Raw genomic sequence first — 21242 nt, forward strand, 5'->3', positions numbered from 1 at the left:
CCTTCTCCAGGTCGACAAATCCTTGCCTTGCTTCCATTATTAGCCGTAACGTCAGAATCGCCTCTCTCGTCCCTTTACTTTTCCTAAAGCCAAACTGATCATCACCTAGCGCATTCTCAATATTCTTTTCCATTCTTCTGTATATTATTCTTGAAAGCAGTTTCGATGCATGAGCTGTTAAGCTGATTGTGCGATAATTCTCGCACTTGTCAGCTCTTGCCGTCTTCGGAATTGTGTGGATGATGCTTTTCCGAAAGTCAGACGGTATGTCGCCAGACTCATATATCTTTCCTGTATGCTGAGTCTGTCCTTCCGACAATCATATCTTTTTCGATGTCTTCACATTTTTCCTGCAGCCATTTCGTCTTAGCTTCCCTGCACTTCCTATTTATTTCATTCCTCAGCGACTTGTATTTCTGTATTCCTGATTTCCCCGAACATGTTTGTACTTCCTCCTTTCATCAATCAACTGAAGTATTTCTTCTGTTACCCATGGTTTCTTCGCAGCTACCTTCTTTGTACCTATGTTTTCCTTCCCAACTTCTGTGATGGCCCTTTTTAGAGATATCCATTCCTCTTCAACTGTACTGCCTACTGCGCTATTCCTTATTGCTGTATCTATAGCGTTAGAGAACTTCAAACGTATCTCGTCATTCCTTAGTACTTCCGTATCCCACTTCTTTGCGTATTGATTCTTCCTGACTAATGTCTTGAACTTCCGCCTACTCTTCATCACTACTATATTGTGATCTGAGTCTATATCTGCTCCTGGGTACGCCTTACAATCCAGTATCTGATTTCGGAATCTCTGTCTGACCATGATGTAATCTAATTTAAATCTTCCCGTATCTCCCGGCGTTTTCCAAGTATACCTCCTCCTCTTGTGATTCTTGAACAGGGTATCCGCTATTACCAGCTGAAACTTGTTACAGAACTCAATTAGTCTTTCTGATCTTTTATTCCTTGTCCCAAGCCCATATTCTCCTGTAACCTTTTCTTCTACTCCTTCTCCTACAACTGCATTCCAGTCGCCCATGACTATTAGATTTTCGTCCCCCTTCACATACTGCATTACCCTTTCAATATCCTCATAAACTTTCTCTATCTGTTCATCTTCAGCTCGCGACGTCGGCATGTATACCTTAACCATCGTTGTCGGTGTTGGTCTGCTGTCGATTCTGAATAGAACAACCCGGTCACTGAACTGTTCACAGTAACACACCCTCTGCCCTACCTTCCTATTCATAACGAATCCTACACCTGTTATACCATTTTCTGCTGCTGTTGATATTACCCGATACTCATCTGACCAGATATCCTTGTCTTCCTTCCACTTCACTTCACTGACCCCTACTATATCTAGATTGAGCGTTTGCATTTCCCTTTTCAGATTTTCTAGTTTCCCTACCACGTTCAAGCTTCTGACATTCCACGCCCCGACTCGTAGAACGTTATCCTTTCGTTGATTATTCAATCTTTTTCTCATGGTAACCTCCCCCTTGGCAGTCCCCTCCCGGAGATCCGAATGGGGGATTATTCCGGAATCTTTTGCCAATGGAGAGATCATCATGACACTTCTTCAATTACAAGCCACATGTCCTGTGGATACACGTTACGAGTCTTTAATACAGTGGTTTCCATTGACTTCTGCATCCTCATGTCGTTGATCATTGGTGATTCTTCCGCCTTTAGGGGCAATTTCCCACCCCTAAGACAAGAGAGTGCCCTGAACCTCCATCCGCTCCTCCGCCCTCTTTGACAAGGCCGTTGGCAGAATGAGGCTGACTTCTTATGCCGGAAGTCTTCGGCCGCCAATCATCTACTACTAAACAGAAATGTGGCGGCAGCTGAATCTTTCAAATCTGGGATTCCACAACCAGCAGATAAGCATGAAGAGGCCTTATAAGGACATCACCAAGCGCTTTGGATTTAGTACAAGAGAAACCAAGCTCCGTGCCCTTAATATTCCCTCTGATTCAAATACTATCCTTAAAGAGAGATGATAATTTCCGCCTTTAGGTGGAGATATTTCCCAAACGTGTCGTCTAAACTGTCTGTCTGTATTTTCCCAAAAAGCAAATACATTTTGTTTTTCTCACACAGCCAGGAATTATTAAATTCAAGCAAGGCTACAGTAGTGGGCTAAGGACCAAAATGTGTTTCTCTATTCGATTTCCTTACATCAGTGAAATCTTCCCACACACACAACAATGGCAGAAATTTTCTCAAAAAATTTTGAATATATTTTAAATAGACGGTTACATGTTCCTGGAAAACATTCCTTAGCCACTGAACTTTAAGGAATGGTTTAACATTTACAACATCCAACTATTGACTTACTATTTCTATGAATGTGGCAACACTCCCCCAGTTTTCATTTCTTTTCCTTGAGTCTAACTGGTCCAAAGCAACAACTAAAAGGTTCTTAAAAATACGCAATTCTAACTTCACGCTTTGGTGTTCCACTGAATTTGGGTGTAAGGATTTATATGTTCAGATAAAGCCATATTTTCTATTAAATATAGTTCCTTCAGTGCTGTGGCGGAAGTAAGACCTTCCCTCAAGTTATCACTAAAGACAGGAAAGCACAGAGTTTGGTGCTTTTGGTTATACCAGTTGTTGCGGATCCTTTTTAAACTGTGAACAGTATCCACAAAATAAAAAACTGAGCGGCCTGCAGAAGACTGTATGGGGTTAATATGTTTTATCTTAACACTAGGTGGGTCAGAAAAGTATGTAATAGCTTTTTTATTAATTGCACTATTATCAGCTACCACTCGCACCACCTGAATGCCAGCTGGTTCTAGTTTCATAAGTATGTTTTCAATGAGCGAAGAAAAAGACCGTCAGCTTGAATTGTGTGAACTGAGAGAATATGCATCACATCTTTGAAAACTATATGCATGTTCTGGATCATGAAAACGTAGGCACTAGTTGCACACAAAAGATTGACAGTGTTAAATGCACTACAGACGTCATTTCCACCTTTATAATCAAGTTGGGACTTCAACTGGATCTCTTCAATCAATAGTAGAGTTTTGTCGTTTACAGATAAAGATCCAGCCTTGTTTGTTATGTCATTAAGAAATTGGTCACTTCGCGACTCAATGAGTGGGTTTGTTGAAAGCTTACTACAAAGTATTGATAAAGTATTTGGTCTCGGAATGTAAAAAATGCAAGCACTTCTCATGAACGTGTATGTATGTGGAGTCATAAGTACCTTAATGACCACAAAATCATTAAATCACTTTTTAATCTTGTAAATGAAACCTGTTCCTTCAAAGATTTACTAGTATCTCCAGTAACAGGTAATTTTCCTAACAGCTTCCAAAATATTTTCAGTGGAGGACAAACTCGCCTCAAAAGGAGCCTCAACTACATTAAAAAACACATAAATTTCTTTCAGAACGTTACTAGCTGCATGAATCTCACTTACTTTCATGAGTAGCAGCAGCTTTCCAGCATGCTTTAAGTCAACATCATTAATAAAGTCAGAAATAAATTATTATTCACGAGTATAAATACATAACACACAACCGTTAGGTAAGGATTATCCTTAACTGACACGAGACACAAACTGTTTGGTCTGTTTTTCATGTGTTTTCACAATCACGTAATTTAGCTTAAAATTCTTCTAAATTGCTAAAAGCCGTCCCAATTGATTTTTCATGCTATTTCACAGTCTGCTGCATGGTTATCTCGAGGGCACTGTATTCCAAACGTTTTCGACGACTATATGAATCATCTAGAGCAAATGCCTGATTGAATGACATACAATTAGGATACCATGACAATTTTAACGGGTGAGCATCTGGATATAAAGAGATAAACACAACATTAAAAAAGCAATTAGTTATTATGTACTTGTATGTGGTGGACTACAATGAACATGTGAATAACTTAAGAAACTGGTACTTTAATTTAGATTTTTTTAACAAGTGATTACAAGAATTTTCTGCTAAGTACTACATAAAATCTCACCCTCCTTTCTTTAAATGTGGACAGTCCAAATGTGTCCTAAGGAGTTTGCTAGTACGTTGTTCGTAAGTTCTGGTACTTCTTTAAATGTCGTCTGCATTCAAACGCAATTCCACACCTCAAAAGAAGCATACATCTCACTGTTAATCTAGGCACAGGATGCGAACAGATAAAGGAAAACTGACTCAAGACTGCAAAAATTGAGGTTATACAATGTTTCGTTATTCTTAACATATTGGTTAGAGCTTTCAGTTTTGTAACATTAAATTATTAAACGGAGTAACCATACATTAATCAAGATAAATGTGCAGGCCCTCTGAATGGCTGAGACCCATTTCTGTCTTACGTCTTTGCAGGTGGGAATGTGAACACACTAAATTTAGGTCAATTATCAGTAGCGGCTGATGCGTAAGAGCACATGATGATACTATTTGTTGACACCTTGCGGATTTATTGGTTATGTTTTTTAATGCTGTTAAACGTAACGTAGATGCGGTAATCTGAAATATGCGGCACGGAATCTACCGCGCTATGGTACACTTCTACTGTAGCATCAGGGGCTCGAACCCATCTTCAGCTTAACACTCCAGCACAAGTTGAGCTCAATGCCGACAGGTGGTAGCACACAGCAGCAAACTTTCATCCTCATTCGCGCATAAATCCCGCTAGGCGGCAGTACATTCCTCACATATACCGATTCATTCACTATATAGTAAAATAAGATTGGACGTCAGCATACGTTACAGTTATACTGATAGCAAAGCCTATTTTGTGGGTTACATTAAATGTATTCGTAGTTGCGAATATGGATAATCATCAACTATATAATAGAATGACAATCACGAAAACTTGTGCCGAACCGGGACTCGAACCGGGATTTCCCTCTTACCGCGAGCGGTCGCCTTACCATTTTTTTTTTTTTTTTTTTTTTTTTTTGAGGTGTATCAGCGAACTGGCCTGTTTCACCTAATGATCTGAAATAAAGGTTTGTGTCCAGAAACGGACGCCGATATTAAATACTGAGCGTCCCATGTTAAATAAATAATATAACTGAAGCTTCTGTGCTATAGCTACTACCATGTATTCATGAGATTATTTGTTAGTTTTGCATATGTAGTCACAATACCACAAACAGCTGATTTCCTGTACGCAGTTAACTATCAAACAATCATGGTCTTACTAATATTGGCCATGAATTGTGCAATTATGAGTGAGACACTTACAGTAAAAAATGTAACTACTCCTGTAGTATAAATTGACATATATCTCATGCTATAATACGGGACTGAATACCTTAGCATGTCACTGCAGCTCATTGTCATTAGCTTGGGTTATGATTCGCTTTATTTCGAGTAGTATTTACGAAATGCTTTTCGCTATGTTACATCGATATTCTACGTGTCATTCATAGTCTTGAAACTTCCTGGCAGATTAAAACTGTGTGCCCGACCGAGACGCGAACACGGGACCTTTGCCTCTCTGGGGCAAGTGCTCTACCAACTTTTTTTTTTTATTTTCTTTCTTTTTTTTAATTTTTTCTCGGGACCTTTGCCTTTCGCGGGCAAGTGCTCTACCAACCATTCGGCTATCCGTGCACGAGTCATGGCTAGACCCAGACTTCCATATGTCGTCAACCATACGTCTACGAGCTATACTCCCAAATCCATTATGTATATTGCTGCACAGGGAGACAATTTACTTGGAAATCGCTTGCTCGGTGTCGGCAGATAAATACGATATTGCAGTGCCTGTGTTAGTCCGTTTTGCATGTCCGAAGGAACTTTACATCGCAGTTCGGAGTAACAGGCACTGCAATATCGTATTTTGTGGGTTTCTGTATTAGCTGTAGTGTACATGGCTCAACTGGCTCTGAGCACTATGGGACTTAACATCTGTGGTCATCAGTCCCCTAGAACTTAGAACTACTTAAACCTAACTAAGCTAAGGACATCACACACATCCATACCCGAGGCAGGATTCGAACCTGCGACCGTAGCGGTCACGCGGTTCCAAACTGAAGCGCCTAGAACCGCACGGCCACACCGACCGGCCCTGTAGTGTATAAAGTTTGGCGTTTTGTCGTACGGTAATCTATTTGAGGCGACGAGAACCGTAAGGGTCTAAAGCACATCATCATCGACTGTGAGATCGTAGCATTTATTCATACTTTTTGACTTCCGTTGATCTTATGGTGAGTGAGGTTTATATGTGCTGTAGGTCGACATTGCATACACGAGTAAGGACGTTCACGACAAGCAATCTCAGTTTCTTTGACACTCACTTAAATGTAGGATCGACTACGGTTTATTTTATGCCCTTATGGTTCTCAGCGCCTCATTTGTATTCTAGTCAAGTGACCATATTGGCAGGAAAAACTACTTGAATTAAATCATTTCCAAAACGGTAGTTTACTAATGGGAATCGTCTTCCATGTGCAACTCTGTTGAATCTATTTTAAGTGCAAACAGAAAAGAAAATTACCAGCAAACCTTAGTAACAAAGGAACTAAGGCCGCTCGGCGCAGGTCCGTTGATTGAAAAAGTGACGTAATCAAATAAGCGCGACTACAAGAGAACATTTAACAAAGAAGTGTACAATAGGCATAAGTTGTTGTGCGAGTGCAACATGAGAATGTCTGATTTTCAGCCCAGAAGTTATTTGTGGGCTAGTACAGGCGTTAGGGATCTTCTATGTTGGTCTAAAAAATAAAAAGGCACAAAATGTCCACACAAATGCGAAACGGTGAGTAGCGAAAACATATAGATTATTTCGTTCTTGTCCTAAACTGTATTTAATTATGCACAAAACAACAAAATTACACAAAAACAATTCTTTCTTCTGTCAAACAAGTGATACATATTATTTTTACTATTACTATTATTATTGGCAGTGGCTATAGTTGTACGGGCAACGGCCTTGCCGCAGTGGATATACCCATTCCCGTATAACCATCGAAGTTAAGCGTTGTCGGGCGTGGCCGGCACTTGGATGGGTGACCATCCGGGCTGCCATGCGCTGTTGCCATTTTTCGGGGTGCACTCAGCCTCGTGACGCCAATTGAGGAGCTACTCGACCGAATAGTAAAAAATGGCTCTGAGCACTATGGGACTTAACATCTATGGTCATCAGTCCCCTTAGAACTTAGAACTACTTAAACCTAACTAACCTAAGGACATCACACAACACCCAGCCATCACGAGGCAGAGAAAATCCCTGACCCCACCGGGAATCGAACCCGGCAACCGGGCGTGGGAAGCGAGAACGCTACCGCACGACCACGAGATGCGGGCACCGAATAGTAGCGGCTTCGATCAAAGAAAACCATCATAACGACCGGGAGAGCGGTGTGCTGACCACATGCCCCTCCATATCTACATTCTGAGCTGAGGATGACACGGCGGTTGGATGGTCCCAATGGGCCACGTGTGGGCTAAAGACGGATTGCTACTACTACTACTATAGTTCGTAATCATAGGTGTTATACAACAATTAATTTCACACTCTCAGATTTATCTAAATCTAAAAATTTACGAACACTCAGAGTGTATATTTGCGAGCCGCCACGGTCCGTTATCATAATTTTCCCTAAAATCTGGCGTCCTTTTGAATAGACACTAAGTTACACTCAAACATGTATTTCAACAGTGACGCACAAAATCTACACGTTGCTTTAAAACTGCCGTGTGTACCAGAGACAGGACTGGTCAAACGATACTCGCGTTCGAACAGGCTCGAGACTTTCCGATACGACGCGCGTCGATACAATATCGGGCGTGGTCGAACGATCACGTGACATTTGGCTCGCGACGTGAGTGCAAGAGGTACGCAAGAAACTACGAACTAGCCACAACTGTTGGGAACTAAAATCGTCGGGACATTTATATCTCTGATTAATAATACTCCTTGTAAGACATAACATGTTGTAAACTCTTTCGTTATATGTATGTTCTGTGACTCTTACATAAAATGCTGTGTTTGAATAAAAATCGCTGCTTACTACTGTGATTCACGGCATAAGAATTGGTGTCAAAATCCGGGAAGAGATTTCCACGATTGCTGTTGTGAACCAAGAATTTTGGACGCACGTCACGTGGCAATACCACGAGGGAGTTTATTACAGCAATTTGTCAGGCAAGCAGCGAACTCTCCGACGACAACCGCTTGCACACACAGTTAAGTTCAATTGAATTATCACGCCACATATTTTGTAACTACTACTCATTACATTATTGCCCCTCTGTACTGCTATTGTAGCTGATCGAATGGCGCTTTAACCGATTATCTGATCTTACGCTACGCTTGTAGATTGTTTATGACTGGTCCTGTCATCTGTTAGTTGTTTGTCATACTACGTACTATCTTGTCCACGTAGACAATTGCCCTAACTTCATGACGTCTTTCACGGAAAACGCTAATAGCAACCCATGTGTTACAACACCTGAAAAGAGTACGGGCGAGAGCAAGAGCTAATATTACACTATTTTGAACGAGAAACACAATTGCCACTGAAAATTATGAATATTCCAAAGATAGATTGCAGGAACTATTTAGTACACAAACAGATTTTGATAACTAAATACACGATCTTTTTGATGACGCTGGTTATGCTGCTGATGGATTCAAATGTGACGAATATACCTATAGACGCAGCCAAGTGTGCTATTGTGCGCACGTCACGGAGAAGAGAGGGGAACTTACGAATTTCATGGCTGACACTACCATCAGTGATAAATAAACTGCTATGACCGTCACTTAAACTGTTGCACCATCTATTATCAGATTGCCCACTGCAAAACGTGTGACGTCTTCCGTAAATGATGAGAACTAGGCTCATTTTTAGAACAATTCCAGCAATCGTTTGCTTAAGATTCCACGATACCAACCATTCATAAACAAATATTTATGGTTAGAAGGGGAACCAAAGTATTTAGCCGCATATAAAGAAACCAAGAGAATGCCCATTGCATGCTATGGCGATAAAAACAGAATTATACAAGCTCACCTGACTTATTTAGAATCTATTAAGCATATTCAATTTCCGAATGCAGAATTCCTTATTTTTACATTTATCGAGTGCAACCACTGCATCCAAGCTTTGCGCGCGCTCGGTGAATATGTAAATGTTTATGGTCGCATACTAACACTAAGAATTCTGAGAAATTTTCCCGGTGATATCTGCCGACGCTGGCTCATTCACGTCAAGCAAACCGGTCCTTCAGAAGGGGACATACTTCACTTGATGGAATTTGTAGGAACAGAAATAGACGCAGCGCTTGCTTCGCAGAAGATCCGCCGTGACAATAGAACGTTGACTTCACTTCCACATCTGCATCCCTTCGTGTCCGCGCTAGTCACAAACAAACGTTTCCCAAGGGCAATAAAAACTACGATCCATTTTGCGTCTTTTGCGAAGAACGTGGCCATTGGGCCCAAGAATGTAATATAGTTACTGACCTCACTGAAAGACAACATAAATTAAAAAGTACTAACCGATGCTTCCTTTGCCTAAACAGAGGACATAAAGTGTCAGATTTCGGGAGGAGGGTCTGGCATTTTGCGCTAGCTGTAAAAAACCACATCATAAGTCGATATGCGTCGAAGTTACGAAGTGTAAGAAAGCAGCACAGAACAACGTCACGCCCACCTTTACCTTCTTGCAAACTGCTCAGGTGCGCATCGTAGGACCAACAGGACTAAGAAACTTACTCGAGTGTGCTAGGCATGGAAGCCAAGCATCCTTCATAGCAAAGTCATTAATAGAAGATATAAAATTGCCTACCATGGACCCACGGCAACTTAGTGTTTGCGCGTTCGAATCCCAACAACAACAAAATGCTATGGCTCTGCATAAAATTTGAAAATTTCGTGAAACGCTGGAGGAAATACCATTAAATGCTACCAGTACACTAACTTATATCGTGTTTGAACAAATTCACAAAACGAGTTCTCATACCGGTATGTAAGGCTATATAAACATTTTCGTTGATTTTTAAATCAAGGTAACGAAGACGAAAATGTCCTTCAAAAAATATTACTTGACTGAACACAGTACAATATTTTATATGATTATAAGAGGCGATAATGTTTTACCAAGTAGGTCCCAAATGAGCCAACCAACCTTTTTTAGAATAATATATAAAATCGTTACGATTTTAATCGGTTTGAAACTAAGGCGGCAAAATTCAAGTGAAACAATCATGACAGTTAATCGAGAATTAAATGCCGACCAAACGAAATGTACCGTAATAATGTGACTGTAATTTTTATAGCGTGAATTAAATGCAGCGGTAGTGTAACACGGACAAGTTCCCATCGCACCTCCATCAGATTTAGTAATAAGATGTCCCAGTGGATAGCCCGATAAAAACTGAACACGGATGAAGCATGAAAACAGGAAGAAGATCTACTGAACTGTGAAAGAAAAGCTAAATAGGAACAGTGAACGGTCCAAGAACGAATAGTGGAATAAACAGCAGCCTGAAACACCATCGGCGTCGTAAATAAATGGTCATGGTGTCATGGTGTTGGACAGCCATGCGGGCGACTCGTGTTCTACTCTCCCTTGTGCCATTTGTTTATTTTTTTTCCACAACATTATGAGCTGTTCATCCGGGCATTGAAATGTTTGCTCTCTTTCTGTAGTCTTGACAGTTGTTATACTGTTCAGTGGTTACAGAATACGGGTCATGTAGCAAAAATACGTTAGCGTCGCAAGTAAACGTGATGACTAATGAGAGTATGCCACATACCACATAGCCGTCTCACAGAAATGAAGACAACAAATAAACGGATGTGAACTATGTTACAACAAAGGAATTCAAAGAGGCAAATCTTCCAAAACGAAACGGAACTACAAAAACGTTAAAAACATATGTTTTGACAGAGCGCAGAGAAACTGTGTGATTGTGAAATTTTTGCGCTCATTTGTTGCAGCTTATGTGACAAACTATTATGTTTTCATCATTTCCTTGAGAGTGGTCACATTCACTTCCACATCAATAGGATATCGGGCAAGGAGGCATTACTTACTGACTTACCAGACTCACAAATTAGGTGCGTCGATAAGAGATTCGGATCATATAACACACGTACTGTCACCAATAATGTGTGTGACCCACCAGACGTGTTTTCCGGTGGGGGATTCGCTTCACTTGTCGGCTTGTCATCAAACGTTTGCAGCTCCCACTCGAAAACCACTTTCTTTCGGCTGCTAACAGAACGGTAGGGCAGTATCAGCTTTCATTACAGGTCCCTACCTTACACCGCGCTGTTGCAAACGGATGTTACACCACGACATAGAACAAATTTGAATAAAGGGAACAGCGAAAAAAAAAAAGATTGGTATGAGGGAGAGTAGAACACGGGCGGCACGTGTGACAGTCAAGCACCGTATCCACTTAACCACCACGCCATTCCTTTACCCGGCTGCTATATATTTCACTTTTTGTTCTTGGAACCATCCGCTGTTCTTTTTTTCCTTTCTCTCTCTCTCTCTCTCTCTCTTGTTTTTTTTTTTTTTTTTTTTTTTTTTTGCACCCTCCGGTACAAAAAAAAAAAACAAAAATGGTTAAAATGGCTCTGAGCACTATGGGACTTAACAGCTAAGGTCATCAGTCCCCTAGATCTTAGAACTACTTAAACCTAACTAACCTAAGGACATCACACACGTCCATGCCCGAGGCAGGATTCGAACCTGCGACCGTAGCAGTCGCGCGGTTCCAAACTGAAGCGCCTAGAGCCGCTCGGCCACTCCGGCCGGTGCACCCTCCGGTGCCCCTTCTTTCCGTTTTCATGCTTGATCTGTGTTCAGTTTTTGACCGGCTGTCCACTAGGCCCTCTTACCATTAAATCTGAGGGGGGGGGGGGGGGTGCACAATGGGGAGTTTACTTTATTAAGTTCTGTCTTGGAGATGGTGTCGAGCGAATTCTCGAGAACTGGACAGAATCACGATTGCCATCTTTAATTTGTTTATTATTTGCTGTTGTTACGCATGACTTCCACTCTGGAAGATATTTCAGTCCGTGTTTCAAAGTTATTTTTAAACCGATAGTGCATTAAAAGCGCTGAGACAGATCGTTTTGATAGTACCAACAAAAGTCAGTAGATCATACGCCGGTCAAAAGATCGAACAGAGCGCGAGATCTCCCGAACTGTGACGCAAACTGTTTGAACAGGTTGAGTCCTGTTCAAGGACAGCTCTAAGGCAGCGTTGGCAGCGGCATCGACAGCGGTCGACGGCCTGGTCGCGGTGCGTTCGATCTCATTTGTCTGTTTTTGGAGGGGTTTAGCAGATTAGGTTAGGATAGAATCTAGTCTGTATATGAAGTAGGTTAGATTTTTGTGCTGCAATGCGGCATCTGCTATTAAAAATATTGATGGACGAGCTATGCCTGTTTCGAAAAGAACGTTTCGGGTTCTGTACACACCGTCTTCAATTACTGGAATTACCAGACAAGTTTTACGAAGTACCCATGTATTGCGAAAATATGTAGCTTCAATGCCGCACTGCACTAAAGATCTCTCCAAAACACGTTGTTGAGAGTGCGGTTTATTATGCTACAGTGACAACGTCGGCGCACAAAGGTTTTGCCAGTGAGGTGAAGAGCACATAATGGTTAATTTATGCAGAGAAAGTAGATGTTTCTATTATATGGTGAATGGATAAAATTTGTGTGTGAGTAAATAAGTATTATTTAATTAATGAAAAGCAGATTTGTGGTTTCAGAGCAGCTCACTTTATTCTGAAACAAGTGAATATTAATGCATTGCTGGCAGTAGATATATTCAGATAGTCAGATTCTAACTTCGCTGCTCTTTGAACACTTGCCCATTGGATTTGAGGAAGGACGTACGAAGATTACTGGTGACAGTATTATTTCAAATTCTGTTTAGCTTTTAATAAAGGAGATCAATCATATTGCAGTGTCTTGTAGAGCACTTGCGAGTAGCATAGCTCCAAAATTCAGTATAGAATAAGTTAAAAATTTCGTAGTATTTGGAGTGAAAGAGCGAAAAAAAATGGCTCTGAGCACTATGCGACTCAACTTCTGAGGTCATCAGTCGCCTAGAACTTAGAACTAATTAAACCTAACTAACCTAAGGACATCACACACATCCATGCCCGTGGCAGGATCCGAACCTGCGACCGTAGCGGTCACGCGGTTCCAGACTGAAGCGCCTTCCATCCTTAATATGAGTATCGGATTTCTTAACAGAGCTCAAATCACACCTCTAGACAAGCATTCCAAATCTGTTTTGCTGAATTTGTTTGAAAGTTGCGTAGAACTACGTCAGTTAACCTTGAATGACTGTCATTCAGCATATGTGTAAAAAACGAACACAAAGTCTGGAGTAAGATAACCTGAACACCTAAAGCACTGTAAAGTGAAAACACGTACGTACATAACATTTACAAACCACTTCATGTAACAGAATAACCAAACTACTGGCATACAAGCGCCAGTAAGTAGTAAAAATAGTGTGTAGACAGCTAATGGCCACATATCATAACTCAAAAATACCCAGTGCAGTAATTTTAATCATAAGAGACACCATCCTTGTCTCTTGAACAAATTATTTTTAGAGTTTATAATCCACGCCTAAAATTTCTTATAAGGAGTTTGCCTACTTATGGTTTCCAATAAACCTGCGATTTAAATTCATAGTTTCGGATCTATAAACGGATTATGATATTTTTATTCTCAGGATGCCACAAACTTCACCTCTGACTAAACTTACCAGTTTCTCACAGTCCATGTTTCGTGTGTTGTCAGCCATTATGACCGATAAAAACAAACTGATTTCAATTTCAACGACTGTCGCCGGAAATCTGTACGTTCGAGCGATGAGATCCGCCACATTGTGACCGCATACGTTGTGACGTATTGATTTGAAAAGATCGGCCATCTTCGGACGACGTCGGTCGTCGGCGAGATCTGCCGATGTCGGTGCCACTGCAACCGTAGCCTAATCAGAGATCGTATTGCTCACGCGCAGAAAAGTGACGTCACAGATCTCTCACAATCAGACGTATGTGCGAAGGCTTTACTTCTCGGTGCAGTTGCCTTTACAGAGACTTCTTACAAACAGAGGGTCGACTCTAACACGTTCACGTACAAGGAACTGACAGAAAGACGAAGAGACAAATAGTGGATGAAGAGGTTTATGAAAGTTGAGAAGAAAAAGAACGCTTAAGCTAAGTAATGGTTAGTACTATGTGCTCTTTAAAAGGTGTAACAAATGTATCTTAACAACTGTGAAATATTGCGTAATAATACTAACCTAAAAAAATATATGAACTGAACCGCACTGTCATTAGTAATACATATATTGCATACCTCGCCATGATGGTTTAGATTTCTGTATTTGCTGATGAGGTGGACATTCTTGGGGAACATCGTGGGAAGATAGTGGCCCTTCTTGATTCGGTGGTAATTCGAATGCTTGTGACTTTTGTGGATGATGCAGCCGCTGCTGTTGATATTGGCACTCGGCGCTGCACGACTCTTGTACGTAAGAATGACGCCGGGGCTGGCGACAAGCTTCCAGGTCCGTTGCTTCATGTGGAAACACTTGCTCGGCGGATTGAATAAGCTCCTTGGACATTGCTGATGGCTGCGTTGACTGCTGTTGGCACCTCGGGTGAACACGTAAGGATCCGCGATCTCTTTCTTGTACTCATTTATTGTGGTTCATTTCCGCTCGAAAGTAAACCTAAACAGGCACCCTGATAACATCGTTACGGCAGGCAGGAGTTTCTCTAAAACTTCGCACGCTTGTGTTACCCGTAGTCTTCGAGAACTGCCGGACGTAAACAAGGGCGCTCGAGGACTGAAACGTGACCTGTTGAGGCACCTACCGGCTGGCCGTAAGAGCGAGTGGGGAGACGCAAATAGCGGCGTCGCGAACTGGCAACAGCCCAACAGCCATGCTCGTCGCCCAGGTCGGCCAACTGCTCTCAAGCTCGGATCCCAAAGCCGTCGGCACACGGACCGTGCGTCCGAACGTTGAGCTTTGAGCGTGCCGAGTTTCTGACGTCATAGCGTGGAATAGCACGTTCGGTAGTCTTTCCGAACGTGCAGAGCAATATCTGGCATGTCAGATATTCTGAGCGTGCGTCTGAGCGTTGACCAATGAGATGGCACAACGCCACCTACGTCACACGCACGCCGTCTCCCTTCAGTACAGAGTTGTGAGGCGCCATATTGGCATTCAATTCAAGTCTTTATGTATATATGCCGTTTCTGAGCACCAGCAAATTGAGAATCACTGAAAACCCCGTTGTTAACTGTGTAATTCGTTCCAATAAAATAATTAGAAACATCGTATTCGTGACAAAATAATTATTGTAACTTGCATACTATGAGAGTGGGCTATTTGATGGCAGCGACACACTGAAGATCCACCCAAAACGCATTTTTCCAGGTACAGTTTGTTATAATTAAATTTCAATTAGTAATATCTACGATTAAGGTTTACAGCAAGGGGTAACATACTATGATTAGATGTGAGGCTTCGGTTGTTGGATTAGCGTAATGAGTAGCGTCAATGTCCTGTAACGAGTTGTTTGTTGGGCGGTGGTTGCGTCTTGACATTTCCAAATTTTATTTCCTAACATTCGCGTTTTTATTAGGTTCTGATACTTTATTATTAGTTTAATATATAGGTATATACTGTAATATATGATGTTATGTAAATATAAGTTCACCTTTTTTTGAGAGGTGACTGTCTGATTGGCTTAATCTACAGGACAGCTTGCTCTACTTGTATAAAGATATTTTGCCCCTTTTTTCTTTTACGTTTCGTAATTCTGCTACTGCTACTGGGTAGGAACAGTGATCAAGTAAGACTGACCTTGGGGTTTTACTAAAATGTGGGAATGATGAAATAATGTTTGTCTTATGCGGAGAAGTATTCCAAATTTGCAGCACTATTTGTAATGGAACTTTTATAAGCCTGTGTCCTTATTGATTGGAGATGGTACTTTCCTTTTCGTGGACGATAGAGGAAATGTGCGTTTTAATAGAGCTAATGTGTGAATTTTACGTTCGCCCGTTGAGTAAACAGTGTGATTTATGAACTAGAAACATCCCTCAACTGCAGCTGGCGTGCGCTGCGATCGCGTATACCACCTTGGGGTCCACGTACCGTATGCACAAGTCGCATAGTTCCTAGTTCCTGAGCGTTCAGCAGCACGCGTTGAACTTGGCACGCTCAACGTTAACGCTCGACAGCACGGTCCGTGTGCCGACAGCTTGGGGGGGGGGGGGGGGGGCACCCCGTGGTATCGGCCCCGGGCGGCAATTTCGGGGAGCGCCTCATTCATATTCTTGAAGAAGAAAACCTTGTTTGACAAAGCGCCTAGCATTCAGCGCACGTTGGCCTACCGATTATTCATGTGCGGTCCACCAGGTGGCTCATGCATCGGCTAAGTCCCGTTCAAGGTCACGCGCCTTACGTAACTGCAGCGGCTAAATGAACACAGCCATGCATGAATACCCACCCACCTCCCCAGGGGTTGGAACCCCCGCAACCCATCGATACATTATGATCAATAAACAATTAAATAATAGATGTAAAAGATAAGAATTTTAAGTGAAACTAGAAATAGTCTTTTTCAAAAAAAAAAAAAATCACGAGATAGATAAGGATGCTTTGCAACTTGAAACTGATCAATAAAATAAATAATACATTTTTAATTATAAAAAGAATTGTAAACATGAATATATGAAACAGAAATAATAAGACAGTGCCCCAGGGAGCATCCCAGAGTGCCCCAGAGAGCTAAAACACCAAGAGGAATCGCTTCTCGGCTTTTGGCAAGATCAATGTGTATGAATATGTATCAGATAACAAACTAAAAAACGCATCCCAGTTTGTTTTTGAACATTCCCGAACACATTCTAAGCTGATTTCTGAACGAATGACTAGTCGATTTCTGAATGTGTGCATAGTGTGCGTGACGTTTCTACCAGGGGAATCCCCGTCGCATCTAGAAGTAAAAAGCTTTCCCCCCCCCCTCCCCCCAGACAAAACTGGATGGGGCTCTACGAACTGAGCAGAATAAACCCGAACTGGTGAGTGCCAGTCGCTGATTGATTATGTGGTTGATTGGGTGTGCAAATGATCAGCGTTGTTATAATTATTAGCAAAATCCATAGTTTCAAACTACCAGTGTGGAAATAAACGACTAACAGGAATAACACTGTAGGGAAGCAGCCTACTCACACTGTAGTAAATTCGCATCAGCTTCCATTGTGTGCCAGCCAGTCTGCTGTAACTAGCTCTGACGTCATAAATGTTGCGCAATACCTTAAAAATCAAGCAAATGACCCAAAACTTTTCTAGCATGTCAGGAATAATACTAAATTAATGTGTGTTAAATATCAGTTCGATAACTTCAGTCATTTTCGAAATTTGGACGTTTTTCTGAAAAAATCATTGGCGCAACAGAAAAGAGCTAGAGACTTCAAAATTTATATTTAGATTCATCTTTCATAATGATTTAATAAAAACAGTACTTTGGATTTCACAAATTAAGATTTTAGTGGAAATTCATGATTTTCTGGCTTTCATCTCAAAACTGAAGGAAGCAAGATAGATTAAGTAGGCTAATTAATAAGGCTAGGATGTTTAGATTTAAATAGGTTGGAGGTCCGCTATGACTATGAAGATGCGAAAAGTTTCTTTTGAATACCTATAAAATTATAGCGATGGCGGATCTCAAAGGGCCAGTTCAGAGCTCATCTACTGCGTGCAGGGCAATTAAATTAATTCTCTCGCCCAAAATATTTAACTTAGCCACGTCAAAATTTTATTATCAATACTTACCTGCGTGCTGAATGCACATTTAAATTAAGAGCGTCTTCGGCCATCATCAAAAGAAGCTATAATTTCTTATGTAACTTGAAGTTGTGCGTTACTAGCCCAGCGGCTAGTCGAGAGAGCCGATTTGATCAGGCGTTCCCTTAGCCGTCCGCACCGCGGCTTTATATATAAGAACGCTGCGCGAGGAAGTAAGGCCCCAGTTCTCTCCAGACGCTGAATAACACGCCATCTGTGTCGGGAGTCGCGTCGCATCGGTATCACTGCTACAAACAGCCTCGGGTGCCGTATTAAGTTACTAGAGATACGCGGAACCATGAAAACATTTCAAGTGAAGTGTTAATTCTGGGATGATTTTCATTATCTAGCTTCAGTTTGCGTATTGTCGTATTTTCACGTGCCGTCGCGGGACAGACATTCTACCAATTATTTAGCATGGCGTTTGATGAAATATTTTCATCAAATTATGGCGAGCATTCTTTTTAACATTTAATTCAGACATTTATAGTTGCATCAGCGCATTAGACTCTGAACTGCTCTGTTAGTTAGGTTGTAGGGATACTTGCGTTTTTTATCAGTGAATTTCAGAATATACTCAACTATTTTGGAAAACCGTTTTTGATTAGAAATCCCGGACAATCTCCTAATTCCTCAGAGCTATAAGCTGCAGCTATAATGGTATTCTCAGATGAAGTGGGCACTAGGATCTCTAATTACTGGCTCCACGTTTTGTTAAATCACTTTCTGGGTGCTAGAAAGTAAAGAGAGAGCCAGTGTTGAGAACGGCGAAAGACAGCATTAACAACATTCTAAAAGCCAGAAACTGATTCAACATGCAAGCATATATACAGCAATTAATTATTTTTACAAAGTTAACCGCCGCCCCACATATGGTGCATCGGCCGGGAAATCAACTAAGTGAAAGTGATTTTTTTACTATTCGGATTCGCAAGTGGAATGCGACACGCAGCTGAGTAATAGAACAGTGAAAGTGTTACGTGTGCATGTGGACGATGCAATTGGATTAACAACACATTTGGATTGACGGAGCTGGCACTGAGTCTAGCGGTGCTGCCGGCATCGCGAGAAGCCAGTCTCGCCGCACCGCAGTCGTCCACTGGAGCAGCCGGCGCAGCGCCTGCAATTGCGGGCCACGCAAACACACAACAGCCGTCGGAGAGCCGTCTGCAGCTCAACGTGCCACGTCGCATCAGGAATCCTGGTACGCCGCGCCGGCAACGCCATACGTCGTGCAGAAGGAACTAAGTTAAGTGAAAAGCTGTTAAAAATTTTACTAACCTGCACTAAAAGACTGTCAGCGATGGAACCGCCAAAAGAAACTGAGGTTAAACTTATATCAGAACCTATGTCTGTTGAGGGAACTGTAAATCCAGACAACGTTTCAAGTATAAACATGCATGAAAGTAGTAATGTTAAAGTGAAAAATGAAGTATTGTCTCCTGACAGTAGTGTGCGAAGGGGCAATGATTCAATAATAGAGACCCCTGTAGTAAAGCGGAAAGTAGAAATTGTAAATTTATTGGATGATAGTTTCTCTGATGAATTAAAAATGAAACAGTCATCAGAGATGGTAGAGTTTAAGAAAGAGAAGTTAGATATGACTAATCAATCAGAAGTTTCATTTAATTTTGATGATTCTGGTATTGGAGCTAGTTTTTTGTCACCGGAGTGTGATAAAAAGCCAGCTAGTGAGCAACCCAAAGATGCTGGGGCTGTTGATCTAAATGTTATATTACAAGCAATAGCTGCCAGTCAAACAAATTTTAATATGCGGTTTGAGGCAATGGACAATAAATTAGAATCCAATAATGCTGAATTAAAATCTGAAATAAGTGAACAGGTCAAAAGCAGTAATGCTGAATTAAAATCTAATATAATTGAGATAAATAACAGGATTGTGGCCAGTCAAACTAATTTTAATAAACGATTGGAGGTAATGGACGATACCTTCAAGGCTGGTTGCAATAAGTTGAAAGAGGATCTAGACAGTTTGAATTGTAAAATTGATTACAATCATGAGGATATTAAGAAAAAGGTTGCTCAACAGTTTTCTGAAATGTATAAAACAGTTAAATCCGAAGTTGCTGAGGTTCGCAAAGACTTCCAAATGGAAGATGCGAAGCTGGAGCACAAGTTAACAGAAAAGATCGAGGCGGAATCTGAACTGTGCTCAGATATATTTAAGGATGTTAATATTAAAGTAAACATATGTCAAGCAGACGTAGATGCAATCAAAACTGATACCACTCATATTGTACAAAGAGTAGATAATGTTGAATTGAGAGTAGAAAATATCAGTACTAACATTGCTAACATTGAGAGTAAAGTAGCTTCAGTAACTTCTGGTAATGGTAGTATACAACAAGTTGTAGCTGCAAACGCCGCTTTTATCGGGTGTCGGCAGTTCTTGCGGTTCGATCCAGATAAAAATATCCATCCGCTAGATTTCTGGGACGATTCTGAAGATGTGATTCCACCAACTTGGTCTGAGCGAGAGAAAATCTCATTTGTTAGAAGCCATTTAGCAGGTGACGCTATGCGTTGGTCAGCTGATGTTATGTTGAAGTGTAAAACATTAGCGGAGTTTAAAACAGCTTTCATTAATGAGTATTGGTCTAGCAATAAGCAAAATGAAGTGTTGAGAGAATTTTGGAGTGGAAAACGCTTCAATGCAGGCAAGGAGTCCATTAAAGAGTTTGCTAGGTCATGGATTTCACGTTTGTCACATTTGGACGAAAAGCTGAAACCTGAAATGATAATACTAAGTCTTGAAGCCAAACTGCCATGGTATTGGCAAACTAGAATTATATCAGCCCCTAGAGACAATCTGGATCGTATCATTGAGTATTTGGAACGTGTAGAACGTGTTGCTGCCAATGAGGAGCTAGCACGTAATAACAGAAATGCTAATAACAATAGTAGTAATTTTAGGAACGAGCAAAATGGCAATGTAAACATCAGAACAGTAGGTGTTCGCCATCCTAAGAGAGGTAGGAATTGGGGAAATAATTATCAGAACCAACAATGGCCTCCAAGGGATAATAATTTTGTTCCAAACAGAAATATGCATGTAAACAATAGTACGGAAAGTAATGCTGTGCCAGTCAACTATAATGACACTAAAGGAAACAGCAGTAGGCCGAGGCAGGAAAACTAGTTCTCGTCTATGAGGACACTGGCGCTCACCAGGCGGTAACTTTTCCTAAGCCAGTAGTTAAGGGAATTGGTAAGACAGATCAGAATACTCAAACCGAAGATGTGGATGAAGAGTCGGTAGCACCTAAGAACACAGTAGAAATATTAGATCACTCACAGTATTTGATAGATACCGTGTTAGAGACGCTTTCTAAGTGGGAAGAGAAAGAGAAGGCGCAGCAGTGTAACCATAGGGAGGAGCTACAAAATACTGAATTGTCAG

At 41.2% G+C, this 21242-nt stretch overlaps 1 protein-coding gene across 2 annotated transcripts in view; it reads right to left on the reverse strand.

Annotated features, from left to right (window-relative positions):
• The window catches only part of LOC124612456 (band 7 protein AGAP004871), a 570585-nt gene that overhangs the window by 349706 nt on the left and 199637 nt on the right, over positions 1–21242 (reverse strand). The window contains exon 1 of one of the 2 annotated variants that reach the window (XM_047140681.1): positions 14317–14823. The exons of the other annotated variant lie outside the window; for it this stretch is intronic. Coding sequence (XP_046996637.1) covers positions 14317–14584 — 268 coding nt within the window. The 5' untranslated portion in view covers positions 14585–14823. Of the gene's footprint in view, positions 1–14316; positions 14824–21242 lie in introns of those variants that run through there. 2 annotated transcript variants of the gene reach the window in all.

The sequence above is a fragment of the Schistocerca americana genome, chromosome 4 (assembly GCF_021461395.2).
Source record: "Schistocerca americana isolate TAMUIC-IGC-003095 chromosome 4, iqSchAmer2.1, whole genome shotgun sequence".
NCBI classification, from domain to species: domain Eukaryota; kingdom Metazoa; phylum Arthropoda; class Insecta; order Orthoptera; family Acrididae; genus Schistocerca; species Schistocerca americana.